This window comes from Gymnogyps californianus, chromosome 19 (assembly GCF_018139145.2).
Source record: "Gymnogyps californianus isolate 813 chromosome 19, ASM1813914v2, whole genome shotgun sequence".
Lineage (NCBI taxonomy): Eukaryota > Metazoa > Chordata > Aves > Accipitriformes > Cathartidae > Gymnogyps > Gymnogyps californianus.
Genome location: NC_059489.1, coordinates 8,755,398 through 8,778,513, shown reverse-complemented (window position 1 = coordinate 8,778,513; position 23,116 = coordinate 8,755,398). Strand labels below are relative to the sequence as shown.

Below are 23,116 nucleotides of genomic sequence, written 5' to 3'. Positions count from 1 at the left end.
TCCCAGTATAGAAACGGGGGGAGTTGGCTGCGGAGGGGCGGATCGCTGCTCAGGCACTGGTCAGCGGGTGGTGAGCAATTGCATTGTGCATCACTTGTCTTTTCTTGGGTTTTCTTTTTTTTGTTATATTCCTTTTCATTACAATTACTATTATAGTATTTTATTATTATTGTATTGTATTTTATTTTACTTTAGTTATTAAACCATTCTTATCTCAATCCATGAGTTTTACTTTTTTTTCCCCCCCGATTCTCCTCCCCATCCCACTGGGAGGGGGGAGGAGTGAGCGAGTGGCTGCATGGTGCTTAGCTGCTCACTGGGGTTAAACCACAACATCTGTGTAATTGTTTTTTTTACAAAGATTAATAATCATAACAAACTCTGCAGGTCAGGCATTACCACAAGATGAGTGGCTCTGACAATAAGCAGTCACCAGCACATTTAGTAAGGATGCTTAATTGAAGCTAAATTCACTAAGTGACCTTAACAAATAGCAATTTCCCTTTAATATGACAGAATGAATGATTTTTTTTTCTTCGTTTAAGGCACAAACCTATTTTTTTTTCCCCCCTTCATGATCTAACTTTGAAGCACAAACTCCTAAATGTCCTTTTATCCAAAGATTCAAAGGGCTGTGTGCAGCGAAAGCTAACCTGCGAGGTTCTTTTCTATCCGTTCACATAAAGGATTTTCTAGTCAGGTATCGAATACCGATTCTTTCTCTCAGAAATCAGAATACCAAGGCCATCCAAAGATCACACTAGTGGAACCACAGCAGATTTTGACAAATCCGCAAATTACTGAATCTCGAGGTAAAAATGCAGCAGGCAAGATGTGTCTGTACTGGCCTTGCATGAGGCACTTGTCACCTTCCCTCAGCACCTTCATCTCTGCAATCACATTCTCTCATGTACAATCCAGCCAAACGACAGCCAGCAAAGCTGTTCCCTGCTGCTCCCTCCGTGCCCCTTCATCGCAATATGAAGCCAGGACTGAATCATGCCTTTTAGCCATGCAGTTTCTGACTGGACAATAGCCCTCCACATCTACATTTAATTTTAGATAAACAGGACCCAAATACTCCACAGTTCTGATGAATTTTGTGGAGTCTTTCAGACATTCAACACTTGAGTTAGGAGAAAAATATCTGAAGTCATGGGAAAGGATACTGGAAGAGGAACCCACAAAAACACCCCAACATTAGACACATTCTCCTCTGAACAACGGCATCAGCTTTAAGATGGGCTCTCAAACAGGACAGGGAAAGAAAATGGGCTAGGACTGAAGCAGCCACCTGATTTCCCTAGGACATTTCACTAGTCTACACCACAACTAGAATTAAGTGGTTCAAAAGGGCTGCTTAGCACCAAACCAAACATTTTCATTTTCCTAAGCAGGCCCTTACAGGTGCCACAAAGCACTTCTGAGATCCATCAGTTAAGACTGTGCCTCCCTTTTCCAAAGCCCCTGGCGTGACTGTTTTAAAAACAGTGACAAGAGCAATTCTGACAACTTAACAAGCATATTAACAAAAACATTGTCTGCGATGCACTTTTATTTGCATGGCTGTGACCATGAAAAGAAATACACTCAACTTGAAATCAGCATTTTCATTAGGATAATCATTGTGTCTGTTCTCAATTATCACCAATTCTAACCCAAAGACATCTTTCATTAAAGTAAAAAAGTTTCAATCATTTAAATTAGACTTCTGCACAGTGTCAAAATGTAAACAAAAGAGAAAGGATAGCTTGGAGGAGGACACGTCAACAGCTGAAATAACCAAGATAGCAGAGAAAGTATGAAACAAATAGAAATTGAGTCAATGCCAGCAGCAGCAAAATGCCCAAACTCAACTGAACAAAGCACCCCCTTCACTTGCCCGCTGAGAATTATTCTCAGTTCCAGATTTGCTCTCTATTGCACTTTAAGGATGTTTTTTCCACTCTCTCATTAGTGCTTCTCTGTGGTACTTAACGCCACCTCTGAAGTTAAACTTATCAAAGCATCATCCTGAATTTATCCATGAAAACTACAACAAAGAGTCTCAACCCTGCTTCTGAACCAGCGTGGTCATATCAGAACGGCAAGTATCTTGTTAAGCGGCTAACTTCTCAGCTTCACCTCCATCTTTAAATTCTCCCATTTTTTAATGTTTCTGCCAGCATGTCAGAAGACCTACCAGGGAACAAGGAAAACATGGCATTAACTACTGCTGCTATTCAATTAGCATAAGTGGGGCTACAAGACTTCCAAGGAAAATAGGGGTGTGGATAAAGTCTTCGAAAATGCATTTCGCTAGAAAAGTTAATGGTCGTGATTGTAAAGTCCTGTCTTAACTAACATACTTGCACAATTCAAGTCAAAGTTGAGCATTGTGTCTACTGGCATGATGTTGAACATAGTGGTTCCTATTTATCCTGACAGCAGACAATTAATCGTCGCCCTAGAAAACAATCTTTGAGGTTCTCTTCATACACACCTATCTTCAAACAGAGGCAAGCTGCCAGGCAACCCCTGCAGCATTAACTACTGGCAATTAGACAGGTTGGTGTCCAGGGAACCACATCCCCCAGCTGAAATAAACTTGTGCAATTCAAAGAAAGTCAAGTGGAGCTTACCTCTGTCTGGTTAACCATAAATTCAGGACTGTGTGTCAGTTTTCTACACTTCAATTATTTTTCCATAAAGTTACACCAGCAAACTCCACCAGAAAGTTCTCTTTCCAGTATAGTTTAAAATGGTCACAAAAACTGAAAGAACTATACCAGCAGAAGAGTTCTTGTTTTTAATAACGGTACCACAGAAGAGTTTCTACTAAGATGGGGACCTTGGTAAAGGTTATGGGGTTTTTTTGGTTGGTTTTTGTCTTAAACTTTTTTATATCCCTTATGAGTTTAGCTGTATCTGCAGAAATTTATAGATTAGAATTATTTATAAAAAACATTTTATAAATGGTTCTCTTCCTTATCTCAACTTGCTAACATAGATTGTACCTAATGAAATTAACACAGAAGTAAAAGCACATCACTTAATTATGAACAAGGTCTACAGTTGTAGAAATTCTCTTTTCATACATTCATATATCAAAATGAAAATCAACTGGCAAGACAAAATATAAATATGCTTATATGATATGCATTAAAGACTAATTTGTAGCAGCTTCTTTGGCATTCAAATATCAAGAATATCAGTTTTCATTCCCTTTTTAGCATTTGTTTGAAAAACCTGAGAATGTGACATGTCAAGATATTATCCTTTTACGTTGTTACTAAGGTTTAAGAACAGTAAAACAAAAAAGACAACTTTTCAATAAACCCAAGCAACTTAATGTGTAATTTTGCTTATAAAGAAAAAATCCCTAATATAAAACAAACTCACAATACCACAAACACAGCAAAAGCCTTTTTTCAAATCCCACTTAATTTAACAGCAAGCTCCCAATTCAGATTAACATCAAATTGTTCGAAGGCCAAGGAGGTGAAGTGAATGGGGTGCAGTCTCAGGGCTGGTAAATGCTGATAAAAATATTAAGAGATGGAATCATAAATGGTTGTCAGCATTACTATTCTTTATATTGCTATACCAAAAATTTTGACCAAACTAACAATTGTGTATAGCTGGGTGGATTTTTCACCTCCTCACAAATCAAAAACATGAGTAAGTGAAAAGCAATCATGTTTCATCATCAGCTTGAGTAACTGAGAACTGTCTGAAGATCAAATGCCAAAAGCGGTACTTACATAGTTAATAGCAAAAAAAATTGGCTATTCATGATGCAGTTTTGAGAATTTCATGATTTCTTGTAAAACTTGTCACAGAGCAATAATATTTCACTTTAACGACCCAATAACTAGTTCTGAACAGCCTTCTAACATTATCTGATATCGAGTCAGACCAAGCAGAAGAGTAAAAAAAAAAAAAAAAAAAAAGAGTAAAGCATCAGATTCACAGAGGTACTGAAAATCCACAAGCCCAAGTTCATTAGGATCCCTGAAAGTTGGTCTCAAAATGCTTTTTGAAACTACATAAACTTAGCAATTTTCTTTAATTTCTAATAAAATAGTTGATATAATTCTTATACAGCAGATGAACAACACAGAAGTTCATCATTAAAAGGGATCAATTTAAAAAGCAACCTCATGAGAGCTGTAACCTAGCTACAATTAAACAGCATTGTTTTAAAAGCATTTGTAAGTTACTCATCACCACAAGACCCGAGGATCATTCCCCCCGTCCCATGTCCTGTAAGACAAAATTGTTCCTTGTGAACTTCCAAGTCTTTCTTCTCTCATTGATATGTAGGGGAAAACAGGTCCCAGGAAGAGTTTGGAGACAAAAGTGAGTAATTCCCTATTTTAAAAAAAGCTCTTTATCCCTCTTGGTACTTGGGAGAAAATACAAATGTGTAGCAACAAGAGAATTCTCATCACTGGCAGCATCCTATCGTCTATACCTTTTACGGTGCTCAGTGTATAAAAATAGCATGCTTTGAATTACAGGATAACAGGAGTGGATGAGAGGCAGGCATTAGAGTGCTGCTAGTCACGTTAATCATATATATTGATTGAATACCGAATGCTTTTTCAGTTTGTCTGACAAATTGGAATGGCTTTGGTAACCCCTCGCTCAAATATGTGTTCTGTCTCATTCTCTTTTACATCATTCATTAAATCTCCTGGGAACACACAAAGGCTTTCTTTCCTGGCTGTCCTCACAGATTTCTTTGCTTGCCAAATGTTCAGGTGCCCTCTCATCCTCCCATTAACACCTTACTGATTTCACAGCAAAAACCTGCAGTGAATTTAAAAATCCCTTTCTATATGCCTGCAAAATAATCCCTCTCTGCTGTTTTACTGCACATGAAGAGGGCTGTGCTTCATGGGAGTTGTGTGTTACATGCCCTGTGAGAGCAGAAGTGACAGCAAATGTCACAGGAGATACCATACTCCCTCATCAAGTTTAACCTTGGATACGCCTATGTAGTTATGACATGCAGGAGCTACTGACACATACTAGGTCGACTTTTTTTGACTTGTCTTTAAAGATGAGACATTAACATTCTGACTGTGCATAAAAAAAGGTTGGCAAATGGTACTTTTCTAAAAATAGCTACGTGGAGTGTCTAAAAACACCTTCTCGGTGTTCCATACCTGCTCTCGGTTGCATCTGGTTTGCCTGCTAAACAGAAACATAACTGCAAGTACTACAGAGTCATGTAGACAGATAAAATCAAGGTGCATTGCATTCGCTGCCTGTATTATATAATCTATAACAGTTTTGGATTAAAACTTAGCTACTATGCTAGTATCCTTGTTTCTGCATTTGGCAGAATAAGATTACAGTACAGTCTTCCCAAAATATACTGAATGAAACAACTTACGTCAAGCGTTTCAGGTATTTTTAGACTATGCAGTAGAATAAACACTGCAAGACTATTCTTACAGTTCACATTCTGAGTCTATTCATACTTTTAAAAGTTATCTTAGACAATGCTCCCATCACAGATTATGACGAAAATTTAATTGAGCTCAAAAGAACTATTTGGGAGTCTGGGAGGGAAGCCATGTCTTATGGTCCTTCATATAGCATTACCCTGAGAAAGTTTCAGCAGCTACCCCAACACAGTTCAATTCCGAGATGCTAAACCAAGACTGTTTTCAATTATCAATACTTCACAGATCTCAGGATCACATCCTTAAGATGGCTAAGGGTAACGTCTTCAAATTCTTGTAAAATCTTTCGTGTCACACTGCAATGTGATTAACTTTCTTCAAAAAAACCAACCCTGCATCCAATAAAATTTAAGCACATGAAATAGCTTAATAAACAAATGGTTGGGAAAGAAGGCAGTGGGAGATACAGAATAAGGCAGCACCACCTCCCACAGAAATACTTCTACATATCTAATTGTTGAAAAAGTCAACGACAAATTGATTTCTCAGTTGTGCAGACACACTCTGATATAACGTACCTTATAAAAACATCACTCATTCAATACAAGAATTCAAGTGTCTGCAGAACAAGAATATGGGAAAAATAATTTGAGGGGAGAAAACCAAACTGTAATGCTGTAGTGCATGGTAGAGTGAAATTAGGCAATTACATTCTGAAAGGTACGTCTCTGAACAGACTTGTTCAATACATAGATCTCTACATTTCCTTCCATTTCTAATACCAGATTTTTAAGAACATGCATACCACGCTCAGTTGATTAAAGCACAAAAAAAGCCTTTCAAATTTGGCATTTTTTTCCTCCCATGTTTCACATTCAGTTAGACTGATGGTGATTTAGTAGTAGCTTCCTCCATCTCAACCTCTGCAGCAACTTGATCTTTTCACCTTCTCACATCACTTCACAATAAACATGCCTGTGTTTTTCCTTACGTTGGACTAGGCATGGTATCTCGATCAAATGCTGCTGTAGTCCGAGCCACGGGCAGCAAGAGCTGCTGCTGCTTCCCACTCCACTGTAAAGAAGGTAATTGTTCCAAAGAAGCCCACAACCACCATGATCAGGAGTTGCCACTGCAGAAGGAAGTAGTTGCTGTAGAAATATGCAACTGCAGCACAGATGGACTGAGAGAAAAAACACAAGGTAAAAAGATTATCAGTGGAGATATCCAGGCTAGTATTACTATACAAGGATTATCAAATTGACATACACACAGTATAATATGCAACTCTCAGTAGTATGCTTCTGTAGAAGATATGTAATCTTAAAACTTCATTATACCTCAACAAATGTCTTAGTACAATATACAACAGATGTAGTTTTTACTTGTTATTTAAATAGCAGAAAGTGAACACAAAACTCAAAAGTGTTTTAGCATCACAAGCGCAGTTCTCTGGTATTTGAAGACAGTTTGTCTAAAAATGACACTGCCAAGGCTTTAAGACAAAATCCAGAAAACTATTCCCAGTTTTACAGCATCACAAACTATTCTATATCAAAATAGCTAGAGCCTTTGACAAGCAGTGTTGCTTACTTGCAATCTATCCTTTTTAAAGGTAAGATTTTCATTAGAGCTCACATAAATAATCTTTACATTCCGTGTCTATCTCAAATTCTTACATATCACTGAGAATGATATAAAAATGGAGCCATGCATAAGGAAAAAAGATCTTTTTGAAGCAAGCAGCTGTCATCTTTTAAACTAGACACACCCTGACGCCTGCTCCCAGCACTAGCTTGCTATGGGTGTCACCATGCACGAACAGCTTCAATGCTTTGCACCACCATTTTTCTACCCATACCTCTCATCACCACAGACCTTGACCTGGAAAGTTCAGTACCAAACAAGACTAACACCTGTGAGTGAAGTGATCTATCCAAAATACAGCAGTTGTAGTCATATTGTATGAAGACTTTCCATAAAGTCTCCAGCTAGCATAGATGCATTTATTTTGGCATTCTGACAACTTAAGGATAGATAAAGATTACTTAATTCTTCTTTTGTCTGCATACCCACCTGATAACTCCCAGTGATATGGTACAACATCCATAAACTCTGCAACTACTATTTACACAACTTGTTTTCTTTTAACTCACACCCCTCTGTCAAAGACTTCTTTGAGTAAATAAACTCAGTAAATGATTATTTAATAAAATCCAACTGTGGTTAACTGTACTAGCCTTTTGACTTTAAACTATAGTTCCCAACACTTCTAACTTCCCTCAAAACTTGTAAGTAATAGCAGTTTGATTATATAATCACAGCAAGCTACACAATCAAGCTACTCCTACCTAAAAACTTTCTCCTCTCCTGTGAAAGATAAAAAACCAGGCTGAAATCTTTTGCAGAAACATAATTTTTCTCAGCTCATTAAAAACCCAGGCCAGTACTTCAATAACATTCCAACAGTCATACTTTCAGAAGGCTGTGTCATGGAATACCTGAACAAACTTAAAGATGGCAAATGCAGGAGCACTGTCTTCTGAATACAGGAATCCCAAAATACTTAGGAGCTGGGTGTTAAAGCAGCTGTCCCCCAGGCCCAACAGAAAGCTGCACAATATGGCCACCTCTTTGCTGAAGGAGAAAGCAAATCAAATTTAAAAGCCATTCATTCAAACAGCTTACATATCTATGAACTATTTTTGGCAGACTCATTTGGAAACTGAGAATGGAAGAAAGTTATCAGACTTTATTGGAAAAGAACTGGGAACGCTTGGCAAAAAGAATAGTTTCATCAGTTTTTAATTTCTTGAATGCTAAGACTTCTGTTACTGTTACCTGCAGTCAATTCTACACTGAATTAGAACTGCTAGAAGTCATTTTGGTGCTTGGAGCCACAAAACCCACAAGGCAGTGATTAAAAGCTGAGACACACATGGTGAGTTCATAAAAACTGCAGGAATATTAGAGAAATACCAATTCGTTTTGCAGAAGAATACTCCAGTTAAAAAAAATAGTCACAGCACAGGCACAAATGCTTCTAATTGCAATTTAGCAGCTGTGTCTGCACAAACTGACAACACTGTATTTTCACACAAATTGGCAAAAATACACCCCAAAAGAAAGTCACAACAATGAGATAAGAAAGCTCCCTATATTCTTCCCCTAACACTGAGCGTTATAGAGACAGGCATAGCATGGCTCCAGTTAGACCCAGTGGACTTTCACAACAAGCATTCAAAGACTTTGGAAACCAGTGCAACTGTGCGAGGCTGGTGCTCCATGCTGCAGTAAAACTGAGCCCAACGCTGCTTTAAAATAAACTGAATTCCTGACGTCTAGTAAATAGTTGCTGGTCTCACTATTGTACTAGATGTCAGGAATGACAGTTCTCAATGACAAAATTGCTACCAAATATCCTTATGCTTTTTATTCTTATGTCATTTAAATTCCTAAATTGCGTGCACACTGGTAGAATATCTACCTTTAATAAAAACAGAATTCCTGAAAGCTTTTTGTACAGTTAGTCACTATACAGAAAAGCAGCTTCAAGGAGTTTTCTGTTAAAGGAACAAGCTGTTTATGTACATCTTGAGTTATACTAGCCAAAGGAAAAAGTTTACATACCTTGGAATCATATAAGCAACATCATCTGTTCCTTCCATAGGAGCAATAGGGGCATCATTTGGCATGTTGAAAAAAATCAAATAAAAGGCTATGAAATGGACAACGATGCCTAGCATCACAACAGGGTTCCTGCCAAAGCGATTATTCTTGCTCAGTAAACCGAAGATTCCTCCACCTGTACAAGTGGAAAAGATTGGATAATTAAATCAGAACTGAAGATGTAAAGAACAGAACTAAACTTAAAATACTGCAAAAAAATGCTGAAAACTTCAATTATAAACTTCCCCATATTGGATACCTGAACAACTGACAGACATGAAAACAGTCCCAAGGAGTTTGCCAAATCTGCCAGCCCCATTTGCCAGATGACATAACCTCTGGGTTGCTAAAGAGTCTGGGAAATGCAGGCAGGAGATTTATCAGATGATTGCTGATGAAGACACTTAACCTTTTCACAAGTATTTTCCCAGCAGCCACTGTTTCCTCCAGTATTGCAACAGTATTAAGTGAAAATGGATGGCCTTGGGCTTAGCTCTTTTAACTGCAAAAACACGCATATCTCTACGGATCCAAGTTGCTACTGAACAAAGACAGTGGGTTTTCTTAAACACTGCAGTACTTGAGTTTAAGCAAAGAGAAAAATAATTTACTTAATGAACATTACCTGTATTCAATTTTATTCAAATATCAGATCTCATTTAACACAAGCTAACTTTTTAAAAGAAAGAAATCTTTAGTGTAATACTTTTAATAAATTTAAAATAGTTACACATCACTTAAATAATAAAAATGCAAACAGAATACTATTTAAAAACAGAATAGCAAAATGCTGAAAATTCCCTAATAGCATTGTAGCCTAGTGTTTCTCGCATTCTCAGTCTTATGTATTTCTTTGCACTAACCCAAAAAGAATGCAAAATCTTAGGATTCATAGTCATCAGTATATCACATCCTAGTCCGCATTCACTTTACATGGTGTAATGTATAATTCACAGTGCAATAAGGAACCACATTGACAATTTTATTTCTAATATTTCATTTTTTGTTTACATAACCATTGCTGGAAGCTTGAAATACACTATTCAGTTAAATACAAAAAACCATTTTGAGTAACTACATCATCTTAATCCTTTTTTGTCTATAAGGTAGTAAATTCAGACTCACCTAAAATTTCTCCAACACCAATAAAAATACCAGAGAGACCAATAAGGCTTTTCTCCTCACTGCCAAACCTATTCACAGCACCAATACATGTTCCATATACTCCAGAAAAGAACGTTAATTCCAAACCTTTGAAAGAAACCAAACAAAATTGATAGATGAACTATTATGAAAGTTATTAAAAAATTCTTTATGTCTAAAGGTTGTTTTTCCCTAAAGTACCTTTCAAATACATATATTTAAATGAGCCAGATGTAATAGAAGCAATTAGGGAATTTTAAACTATGTAATTATGATATTCTCCTATGCCAGTTTACAAAAACTACATTAGAAAAAACAGTGTCACTAGTGTCACATGCACTTAGATTCAGTATTGCTTCTGTTGACACAATCTCTACATATAGTTTATAGTTCTGCTTTTCAAGGACTTTGGAATTTCACATGTAAGGTTTAGTTTTTCCTCCTCCAAGTTATGGCATTCCTAAGACTCCCTGCACCTCCAAATACCAAAAGAGCTAAGATTCCTAAAATGGACTGCTACTTTTCTATACATAATGAACTGAAACTGAGAAAGAACAACTGCTATTTGTTTAAAACTCTTCTCTCTACTGCCATTACTGTGATGAAAGGTAACATAGCAGTCCAACTAGCATGGCTATAAGCAACCATCAGTGTAAAAATACCAGTTCCTTAATAGAAAGTATATTTAAAACAATGCAAAGTGTTATGCCTAAACAAAGAAAAACAGTTCAAAAATAGAACTCTTTCTAATTTACCTCCTTCACCTTTTGCTACTGCAAAAAGATGGTACACCATATCCTGGTCTACATGTAGCAGGCTACCTAACATGGTATATGAACTGCATAGCTTCAAAAAAGGGGTGAACTTTGAGCAGTCTTAATAATCCGACCATCAGTTTTGGTAATAAAAGCTTTTGTTGGCCTCACAGGATTTTGTGTTTTCCTACCTGAAGCGGCAATATTGACCACGAGCCACCAGATGGCAGCAGCTATTTTTTCCAAGCAGGACTGATCTTTTTTCTGCTACCTCTAAGACCAAGTTTCAGATTAACCAGGCAAAACCTGACTGACTCCCCTTGTTATCTTGCTTCACATTTCCATTGCACTAAACATCTAAGAGGAATTCGAGTTATAATTTGGGTTAACACAACACCAGAGATGCTGTGAAGTAACACTCAGATTAGTGGCTGGTGCGAGCTGACTTCGTAGCTACTATTGCTATTTCTCTACCAGAAGCTGGCTGCAAACTTTGGCAGATATTATGGCACTGTTATAGTTTGTTCACATCTAAGTCTTTCTTTTCACCTACAAGAGCTAACAATAATTTTTCATAACAGTGACTCAGAGCTGAGGTTCTGAAAAATGCATCTATTCTTCCTAAAACTCAATTTGATCATGAACAGAACTACATCTGAAGCCAAATAAGGAGCAAGAAACCCCCCCCAAATCCATTAAAGGATCCCAGTAACATTTTGAACACTTTATAGTATTTTTGTGGAAGAATCACTTTAGTGTATGGCAAAAATAAATGTATTTTTACTTTACAATTCATACCTTGATCTAACAATGGCAGACCAGGTTTAACTAAAATTGCTAAAAAGAAAGAGTGCTCTTGACACAGCAAATACTAGTGACAAAAATAGCTGAAAATGGCTAAACTTTTTCGCAATAGAACCAAGACTAAAATGAAGACTGTTAGTAATTTCCCACACCTCAATGGAGGAGACACTGAACGTGTATTCTACAAAAATAATTTCAATTCAAATGCAATGCAATTGCATTAAACAATCTACAACCTATTGATAGTGTAATGCCAAATCACATAACAACCAGCCATGTAAATTTTGCCTAACCCTCAATCTGGGTGACCCAGAACCATACTGAACCAAGTATTACCACATCTGTCAGCATTTGCAGATTTAGGCGCACCCTCCTCCCATACAGAAACACCTTCCGGAACACAGAAGTGTCATAAGTAACTCGTTCAAAGTTAATTGAAATACTCAAGTAATGTCTGCAGAGATATGGAACTGCAATCCTGCTCTGGGGTTAAAATTCCAAACAATGCCCTGACACTGCTACACGATTATACACTCTGCTTGCTTCATACCTGTGTAGGCTGTTGTAACACTGAGAAGCAGAATCTCTTTGGTGAAGCTCAGCTTTATAGATTTCTCTGTAAAGACATAATAATGGAAATTAATATAACAGATAACACTATTAAGACAATCTACACTTTCTTTTGCTCTTTGCAAAAATAGGTTAAAATATGCAAACTGTCACTTTATTACAGTTAACAGAGTGCTAAACAAACCAACTCTGACTTGCCCTTTGAAAGAAATGCTGTTATCTGAAATCCTTTTTTGTAAGAAATGCAAGGAGGGAAATATTAAAGAGGAGATACAGTTTTCAATTAGCAGACAATTTTCTGCTCATTGTATTTTTTTTACTCTCTCTCAGTTCATGGCGATTGTCTCCTAAAAGGATAAATAAATTCTCAGTGAAGATCCCCATGTTCTCAAAACAAACTTAACAGTCACAGGCAGACCACATCAAACTTCAATGGAAACTGCAGATGCTCCAGTTCAAAATTGTTGTTTTTAACTCATATCATTTCGTGACAAGATAAAACAACACATAACCTCTTCTTTATCTTGTTATGTTAGTGAATTATTTAAAAAAAAAAAAAAAACAACTTTCATGCACTAGCTTCCCAAGTGGTGACCTGTTCTTTTTGAGCTCATCTATATATGGAAGCTGTTGTAAAGTAGCTTGGATCTGAAACTACATCAAGGAAGTACCCCTCCAAATTTCTCCTGGACTATACTAGCATGTCATTGAAGTGAAGTCTACTTCACTTTGCTTGCAGTCAAACTTTGTTTGTATGGTATCGTCACCTGAAAGGAGCACTTCTGAAGTGTAGACAGCCAGCTCACACCAATCACACATCAATAGTAATTTGCCCACACATTAGTTCAGTGGTTCCCAAGCTTTTCCAGTTGCAAGCCCCATTTTGGCTAGGCTCAAAAATCACAAATGCTCACAGAGACAAGTGAATTCCTATCAGGCTCAAAACTCAGCAGTCCTGTGTCCCTATGTGAACTGTCATCTCTGGTCTGAAAACCATTGCCATCTGGCAGTCATTTTTCCAAGCAGGCCATCCCTGAAGGTCTATATTCCAAGTGGAATAACTGAAATGCATTCTTAAAACCTTATTTGTTCACAAATTTTTGTTCTAAGTGTTTACTACATGATCACATTATCAACAGAATCGTGGAGAGCTGGAAAGGATATGTCAGTATTTTTCGAAGCAACTCTTACGTGAAACAGTACTTACTGAAGGCAGCCACTGCTCTCATCATTTTGTTTTGTGCAGACCTGGGTAAATAAATGACTTTGTCAAAATGGAAAAAGAATAACCACACTGTAACGCTATGCTGGAAGGCAGCTTAATTTTTCAAATTTTCTGTACATTTTCTAGCCCAGCACTATATACTGGAATATGCTAATATATTATAAAAGTTTCTGAGAATCTAAACTACTAACCACGAAATTTATTTGCTTTCTGTGCTAGTGAATGCCATTCAAAAATAAACCTGCTTAACAGAATCTTTCTTCTGAGCATTTTTAGCTTTGAACATTTTTTCACTGGCATACTTACTGATGTTTAGAAAAACATTTTCATTGTTCTTTAAATAAAGCAAAAATATTTAAACTGATGCCTCAGGCAAAACTGTACTGAATCTATCTATCCATGTACCTAGGCATTTTTAATGTATTTATCAGGGCAGCATATATATATTTAGAGAAGATATGAAAAACATGTTTCAGTATGTAAAAGATAACCTATAAAAAGGGTTAATTTCTGCTTATTCCAGCTTTTAAACTGGGCTGAGGAGGGCAAGATAGACTATGAAAGGCAGATATGTGTTTAATAATAATCAGTGGAGAACAGAGGTAAAAGTTATCTTTCCAAAGGCACTGACTTATTAATGGAAAAACTTAATGTGCAGTAGTGCACTCCACCCTTGAAAATATGTCATATAAAGAACATTAATTCTCACTTGTTGAAGTACAGACACTTTTCTATTAAATCTGTAAATTCTACAGGTTGTTCATAACATTCAGGTTTCCAGTGTAAAGGGGAAAGTGAATGCACGATGTTCCACTGAGGAACAGGAGCACAAACGTGTATATGTGACAACATGTTATTGCCATAAGCACTTACGAGCTGTCCCCCAGGATTTCATTAGCGGAATCTTCCTCCCCTGGAGCTTTTGTGTCCTCTTGTTTCCTAATCAGAAAGAACAGAACTGTGCCCACAAGACTGATAACAGTCAGAGCAATGAAGACAGTTCTGCGATCACTCTCTGTGGAAAAACAAAGAAGAGTCATAACTAGATGTGCAAAAGCAATTCAAACCAATTCAACTACCTTCAAAGAACTAATAGACGTACTACGTAACACTGTTTAAAATGCATACTAATTCTCTAACTTACCTTCCACACGGAGCAAAAGGTACCCAGCTGCTGGCAAATTCCTGTCTCAGTTTTATGATGCTAATAAAATATCAGCATATTAAAGAGTGTCACTTACATTTTCTGCCATGCAAAGGCTATGACCAAGGAAGAGCCAATTAACAAAGGAAGTGCATAAATTATTAGCAGAAGAAAGTACATCTTTCAAGACTTATATAATTCAGAGTGGACATAGTAAAGTACCCCAAAATCCTTCAGATTTCTAAAAAAAGCTCTTTACCAGCATCAGAAATATTAGCACTGTAACATCATGAACTGGTAGGCTTGTAAACTACAAAGGCCTTAAAAGCACTGAAACCTAACTGACACAGCATACAACGTGCAGCTAGAGGAAGGTAATGGCTGCCCTATGCACAAGCTCTGCTGCACTAACCAATTTGTTTGGCACAGGAAAGCCTGTAATACAGAAGTCATTCCCATTTACAAATACTAAGCAGGAAAAGAAAGCCAAGAAACAGCTAATAGTTGTGATTGAACCAGTGTACGATTCTGAAGATATTGCCTACGTTTGTATTTACTTCCCCTTTAGCTTAAAGGTAAACATAAAATTATTCTACATCAATTAAAAATAAGATGTATGATTACAGATCAAAAGAGAATGTGTTTCACCTTGAAATGCCTGTAAAATTTTCATTTAGGTAGCAAAAGGAAAGAGGAATTGATTTTTAAACACTGTCAGATCTTCTGATATCAATATTTTTTAATAAAGAGGAGTCTCAAGACATTTAAAGATGGGGGAAATGTAACAGCAGAACTGCCTCATAGTTAATTGCTCTATTCTGTGGTTAGAAAGAGCAACGAAATTTAGAATGCACAGAATTTCAGGCCCACAAGATCCAAAGTGTCTCCAATACTTTCAATAACACTTAAGCCTTTGTGTTAAAGATGAGGGAATGTGGGAGCTGACCTTTAAAAATTAACCTGTGCTGCGCTACCAAGCCCATGCCTGTGGGGAACCTGAAAAGACCAATCTAACAGAGACATGAAGTGGACTACTTATCTCAACAGGGCAGTATTTCTGAAGTCTGATAATTATCATTTAAAAATCAGCATCTTATTCCTGATTGACTACAGCAAAAGTATCTTCATCTTTTTTTTTTTTTTGCTCTATTTTCACCATTGCCATTTTCTTAGCTAATACCCCTCCGCCTTACCTTGCTTACTTAAGTAGAAATCTCTGCTTTAAAACCAATGAGTCTCAACCACTATCCAGCTTCTAAGAATATTAAGTTTACTGTTCTCTCTCCTGCTCTTTACCAGTCTAGCATGATGTCAAACGAAAAAACCTATAGTATTAATTACAGTCCCATCAGGAAGTTAGTCTTCATAAACTATGCCAAGAAAGGAAGACTGAGTTCTTTACACACTGCCAGCAATGCTGCCAGTTTAAGCAGCTGCACATCCCAACCTCTGTCTTGCTACTGCTTTGTGCCAGCACAATGATTAGTGCAACCATGAAGTGAATTGAGATGAATTTCCTTTCTTTTCCTTTATTTCATAGGTTAATCGGTCTCCAATCTGAGTTAGAAGGATGGTCTACACCAGGAACTTACTTTGGAACAGGATAGCGTGTATATTAAACATATAGCCATTCCAGAATACCCTTCCCCCAAAATATGTGTATTTTGGCATAAGAGTGTCTGCACAGGGAAAAATCCCAGAGTAGCTATTGCAGAAAGCCTTATTCTAGACTGGCATTCTGAAGAATTTCATAGACAATATCCTAAAAGAAGGCACTCGAAGTGCATTGCATGCAGGAAAACAACATACATAATACAAGGGCCATGAGTACCGTGGAACACCGAATCAAAAAGATACTCCAAAAATAGTCTATCTAACAATAAATTGGAAGAAAATTGTCTGCTATTGTATAAGTTTCTTGCCACTTTCCAGTTCATTATTTCATCTGTTTATTCATGCTACCATATTTTAAAGGATGGCCTCCCATATAAACAAGCAATACCCACCTGATATGCGAGTTTTTCCTTGCCAAGCGAAGTATATATAGAGGTTTCCAAAAAACAAGCTGTAAACAAAGGGGAACAGCACTTTTTGTGATAAGATTAAGGTTGTAGCATCATGGTAATACTATTCTATGAAAAAAATATTACTGTGCAATTGTGAAAGAAATAAAGACACTAGTCACTCTCCATCCAAACTGCTTACTCTACATAAAACTTCAAACACGGTAGAGGATTCTTCCCCATAATGCTGGCTATTCATTTTCAGCAATCAAGACACACGGTGGTAGCAAAAATGATGAAATCTGCATCTAAGTTGCCTCCCTCTCTAATTTTGGAAGGGTGTAAGTTAGAAGGCTGACATATTCATGGAGATGATTTTGTAATACTTCCTTAGTAGAGTCATGTGTCTTGTCTGAAGTATTGGCCCAGGAATGCTAAACTGGTTGTTAACAGCTCGAGGGAAATTGTGTTCCTATCTACAGTTTCCTGAAATATAGTAATTCTGAATTAATAGTGATTCAAAACAGCCTTAGAGTCAAGTTTCCTCACATAAAGCCACACATTTTACTCACTGTAAAACACATAATTAGTTGGGTTTGTGGAAATTGCTACTCTGATAACATACTGATATGTTAATTGTGGAACCTGAAACTTACAGAACACAAGAAGTATGCCACTGGTTCAGACTGATGTTCTACAAATCCAGTATTCTGTCCTCACAACAGCATTAGCAATGCCATCCAGTGCAGGCTCACCAGCCTAAGCACTTTCTGCGATTCATTCCCCTCATTATCTCCCAATATCCAGAATTGCTGTATTAGGGGTGGTAAAAAGTACCTCTCTTCAGGAACCGTTTGTGGCCCTGTTGCCAATGATTTTGATTCCTTTTTGATCTTGCTGACACCATCCAACTCTACACCCTCCTGTGGCAGCAAGCTCCAAAAGTTTAATCATCCATTGTGTAAAGAAGCGCTTTATTTGTTTCAAATCAATCCTCTTCTAGCTTCACCAAGTGACCTGAGTTCTAGTACAGCAGCATTTGGTGAGCAACAGTTCTACATTCTGCTTACCTGCTGCCTTCACATTTTAGTAACTCATCAGTATAATCATCCTCAGATGCTTCTTCTCCAAAGGAAAGAGTCCAGCCTTTTTAGTCTCTCTTCAAGTCAGCGGCTATATCTTCTTGAACATTTTTGTTATTTTTCCCCTATAGCCTAATTACATTACACTCTCCCAAGAGGCATAATCCGTATCTGCACAAAATACTCAGTGGCAACAACACAGCATCCACTACCTTGTTCTCACTACCTTTCTTGATGCCGAGCCTTTTGTTGACTTTTTTGGTTGAGGTAGCACTCGAAGCTTAGTATCAGAGAACTATCAACAGTAAGATCTCTTTTCTGACTTCTGACTGCCAGGTCCAGCTTTAGTATCTTCACTTCACCTTGTCAGTGAGCAGCAAGGTCCAGCTGCTGCCTCAGGGAAGGAGGGCTAAGAGTCAAGAGGCATAACACATCCAGCAGAGAATGTGCTTCACGCCAGCCAAAGCCTAGCCCCGCAGTACTCGAGCAAGGCAAGCAGGGCAGACCCAAAGACAGTAGCCAGGGTCAACCAAGAGTCCAGACCATCGTACAAGTTTGCATTGACAAGGCAGGTTTGAGATCAAGCCGGGAGGTCAAATCCACAGAGTCAGGTCTGGTGATTGCCACACAGGTCCATATGACAAGGCAGAACAAAGCCAAGATGAGTAGTGAGTCTGTAGATCACCAGGATCCAAATCCAGGGACAGGCATGGCTATGGCTGAGCTAGAGACCCCATACTCCTCCAATGCAGCTCCAGAAGAACTGGAGGCCCAGGGCTGAGTCTAAATGGGGCTCCTGGGCCCATGGGCAGACGGGAAGGGTGGGGTGGAGGTGCCAGGTGAGGTTGTTCAGGACCATTAGGGCTCATCAGCGCACTCAGGAACCTGACACAAATCAGCACAGCCCTCCACAATCAAGAAGATTTCTGTTACATATGTCAAATGCTCCCCTAACAGAAATGTATTTTTTTAGCATGTCGAGAGCAGAGGCTTGCAATATGTAACTTTCATTCATTGTTCTATAATGCACAATAGCAATAGAAATGTTGCTTCCAGCTCTCCCTCCCACTTCACTGACTGCAAGGTACCAGTGGAGTATTTTTTGATGCAGTCTCCCACTTATCAAAAAATGTAAAAAGCAGAATGTGTACACAACCAAAAAAAGCTTAACGAATAAAGCTTACCTGAACTGTAAGAGTGCCCAAAATACTCCACTGTTCCTTCCAATGGTGTTTTCATCAGAATTTACAGTCAGGCAATTTCCCTGTGCTGTCCAGAGTACTGAAATACACAGAATATATTGCTCAGGAAATAAAAATATTTTAGAGGTATATTAAAATATAGCAAAGAATAGTAAGCAGGGTAAGAACAATGCTTACCAGCAGCTGCAATGCCAATAAAAACAGAAGCAGTGTAGAAAGCCCATGTAGCAGGCTGGATAAAAACTGCAATGTACAGGCTAGAATAGAACAGACCAGTTTATTGAATATAGACTTAAAGTGGACAATGCTCTTTAACAATCAGATATCTCACTTAGCTTCTTCTAAATCAGCTACCCTCTACTAAGTGATATTGGAAAATAGTTTAGGTCGTATGTGAAAAAAGGTAATCTTTTTACTCCACTAAGCATGTAGAATTTTTTTTTTATATAGTTATTAATCTGAAACCACAACCTGAACTCCACAGTCAGCAAAGTCTGGAAATGCTGTGGAAAAAATACACTGTTTCCAGTAGGCTGAAGTACTTGCAGTTACACATCTACTGATACAGACAGTATCTCTGCAAGATGCCTTCCTTAGCCAGTACAATTTCATGTATGGCATGGTAGCCTTAGGTGTGAAAAAATGAAAGAAAGATGTCAAAGGAAGCAGACAAAAATTCAAAATTAATACTTACCTATAAAATATGCCACTAACAACCATGGAGAGTTGAGGTCCTACTATCGCAACCACTGAAGGTGATATGAGATTTGATGCAGAGAATACTCCATAAATGATGGACATGCTACATAAATAAACAACAAAGATGATTAAGTACTTAACATAAAATATAGGGTATAAGTGCAACTGATTTAAGAATGTTCAGTCGATTCCAAAATATCAAGTTAAGTATATACATAACTTAAGTAACTGTGTAACTTTCATGGTCAAACCTTTCCTTCCTTTCTTCTGTTACCTTCACCCATTGCACTCTATATGGGAATACAGGAGTGTACACTGTTTCTTGGATTCCTGAATAGAGTCCCAAACTATTGCAGGCAAGCACATCTTGTAATTTACAATACGCATTTGTCAAACTGTGCCTTAACAATAGTTACTGTAATTTGTGCCCAGTACTTCTAGAGGAGAATGTTCCCGAGCCTCCTTCGTCTATCAGTGAGGTTTTCATTTTCTGCCAAATACACCACAGAAATTTTACAGATATATTTTGTGCCAGTTGTATTTTTTTTTAAGACAGTAAACTTTTCAAAGCAGCAACCAAGTTTTCCTATATGACAGATTAATTTGGCATACAAAAGGTCCCTGATCATGCCTGGCAAGTTTGGCTATGCCAGTGCAATAAACAAACAGAATGGCTTTTCGTGGCTTTGCTTCTCGTCTTTCTAACTGCTCCTTTCACATTTATGTTGCAGTATTTCCTGGAAGTTGATCCACACCACCTATCCTACACAAACACACAGAGGTGTACAAGGGCAAACAACCAAGGCCTTAGTTAGCAGTTTTATTTATTTTAAAACTTCCACATTCTTCATCTGCTAAGATAAAATGCTGAGAATACGATGACCATATGGTGTTTTTTCTCCCTACAAAGAAAACATGCAAAACAGATATGTAGTTCAACTAGAAATAATCTAGCATAGAACTAGAGTGAAAGTGAGAAGCCTATATTTTAAACTGCTTTAAGTATGTTATTAAATTGTGAAGTCAGCAGAACACTACAATCTCTTGAGCCTATATCTCTACCAGATGGAACTATAACTAGCTTCACCCTGCAAGGAGCAAAGTAATACGAAGATCTGTGTAAATTACCTTGTGTAGCCACTGCCATGAAAATCCGTGTTGTTTAAATTTGTGATAACAGTTTGCTGTGAGGAGAAAATCATACATTGTAATATGTTAGAATATATCTTGTAGTTTGAGAATGCTTGCATCAGTTTGAAGTTAGTATCAAATGTTAGAATTAATCATTAATAGACTCTACAAAGTACTTAAAATAATTTAAAGTGTTAATTACAACTTGCAACACCTCCACAATGAAGGTGAAGGAGATATTTGGCAGGGAAACATCTATGTTTGAAGCAGTATTAGTACTTATTATATCATGATTTCATCAGAGACCTTAAAATATTTCACAAAACTTTTGTTTCACTAAACACCTCTCTTAGGTAGATGTGTATGACTACCTTAATTTAAAAAGTGGGCAAAAAAGGAGAAGGTTCAAAATACTCTTAATTTGACCTATCTGTGACCTTCTGATAAGAGTTTCTGTTCTTTTCGGCTTCCCGTTATTTCCCTGTTCCTTTTTTTTCCCTTGAATCAGCTTTAGTGATCATAAGACCATGTAATTAGTTGGATTGGTGGGCAGATCTGATTGAAAGTCACTTGTAATGACTTTAATGACAATAAATTACATGATTGCATGATCACTAGGTCCAATTCAGTCAGGTGCTGTGAATTAACTGCAGAACTTCTAGGATCACTAGGCTGTACTTACGTACTCATGTACAGTATCACGCTGAACTATGACTCTTACAAAAACTATCCTAAGTTATTTCTATAATGCAGTGAAGGACATTTCTATGGCTGAACCCAGAAAGGATTCTTCTTGCATGCAAGAAAAGAGAAGCTGTAAGACCTGTAGGCTCAAGAGGTATGTTGAAATCTAACTGCCCTTCAGGCATATAACTAATATGGAAAGCAATGTCAACAACTCAGTAAGTTAGAGGATCCGCGCTAAGTATGTCAGTAGCAGGATTCTAAAAATTTAAGTAGTAAGAGTGCAATCTGCTTTTAATAGTAAATTCGGATTATGTTATGCTCAATTTTGCTTCAGCACGTGAAGAGATACACGATACTAAAGCAGTAAATTACTTATGCAGATGGAAGGTGACTTGGCAGTTCTAGCAATTGTGGAAGTCTGACTACTCGTCACACGTTATCCTCATACTCCCCCTCAATGCTTAGTTTGTTAGAACAGAAAAATATGTTAGATTAGGAAAAACACTCTAGGAAAAACTAGGGGCATGGTTAATAATAACAACTTAGGCAAATATTTTGCAAGGGACTATATAGAATAATCAGAAATATGGGAAGTCCAATGTAATTCAATTGTTAAATATTGCAAGTGTCAAAACAGACACTATTTTAAAGTTCAAACATTTGATAAGATTAATTTTCTACTTTCTAAGCAATCAGGCACAGTTACATATGTAGCTATGCTATCTTAAAGAAATAAACTGCTTAATTATCCAGTTAACCAACTTAATCTAGTTAACACTAAACCAAAAGAAAGGCGACAAAATGTCAAGGTGTCTCGCACATTAAAAAATCCCAAATAAAGCAACTCTTACATTAGAGTGCACAAAAGACAAGAAAGGATGAATAACTGTGATAGAAATGTGGCACGTTTTGAAATTCACACCTACCGCAACATTTCCGCATGTTTGGAAAGCAGTGAATATAAACATAAATGAGACTCCCAAAATAATTATGTTGAAAAGTTTTTTTGATTCAGGAGACATTCTGTGTTTTCCTGACAAGTCTTCGGCTTCAGTCTGGAAAAACTCTATTTTCTTTTAAAAGTTTCCTCTTAACCTCTGTTAAAAACAAACAAGCAAAAAGAATAAAACAAAAAGAAAGCTTCAAAAATGACGATTACTTAGGGTTACTTATTAGCTGCTAGGACATAACCATCAACCAATCAAGAAATCTGGTAACTCTTTTATATAACATATAGCAAAATCAGTAACTTGGAAAACAAAAAAAACAACAAAGAAAGGTCTGGTACAAAAGGTAAAGACCAAGATTCTCTCTACCTTTTCCCATGAAGTTAACAGAGCAGACTGCAGTACGTTACTTCTTCATGACATCACTTTCCCCCAAAAGAAGCAGTTTTCCAAATATCAAGCTAGTTAATCAGCTCAGTTTCTTGCCATTGTTCTAAATCAGAATTCTGGTCCACAGCCTTTAAATCACCTGACGAAGGAAAGATGAGACATTCATACACACAAGTCATTTCCATGCACGTTGGACAGGAAATAAGGAACATTTCACAACCTAGATCAGCTGACCCAGCCTAGAAAGCCCTTGTGCACTATGGGAAATG

At 37.4% G+C, this 23,116-nt stretch overlaps 1 protein-coding gene across 1 annotated transcript; it reads right to left on the bottom strand.

Annotated features, from left to right (window-relative positions):
* Positions 1-1,537: 1,537 nt before the first annotated feature.
* MFSD11 (major facilitator superfamily domain containing 11) lies at positions 1,538-22,968 on the bottom strand. Its single transcript, XM_050908378.1, has 15 exons — positions 22,827-22,968; positions 22,437-22,607; positions 20,821-20,876; positions 19,688-19,795; positions 19,171-19,250; positions 18,976-19,072; positions 16,713-16,771; positions 14,436-14,577; positions 13,545-13,585; positions 12,318-12,383; positions 10,191-10,316; positions 9,027-9,201; positions 7,898-8,033; positions 6,388-6,579; positions 1,538-2,178 (listed from the first exon to the last, which is right to left on the bottom strand). Exons 2-14 carry the CDS (start codon positions 22,530-22,532, stop codon positions 6,412-6,414), a joined length of 1,350 nt encoding a protein of 449 aa, XP_050764335.1. The 5' UTR covers positions 22,533-22,607; positions 22,827-22,968; the 3' UTR covers positions 1,538-2,178; positions 6,388-6,411.
* Between the last annotated feature and the right edge of the window lie 148 nt (positions 22,969-23,116).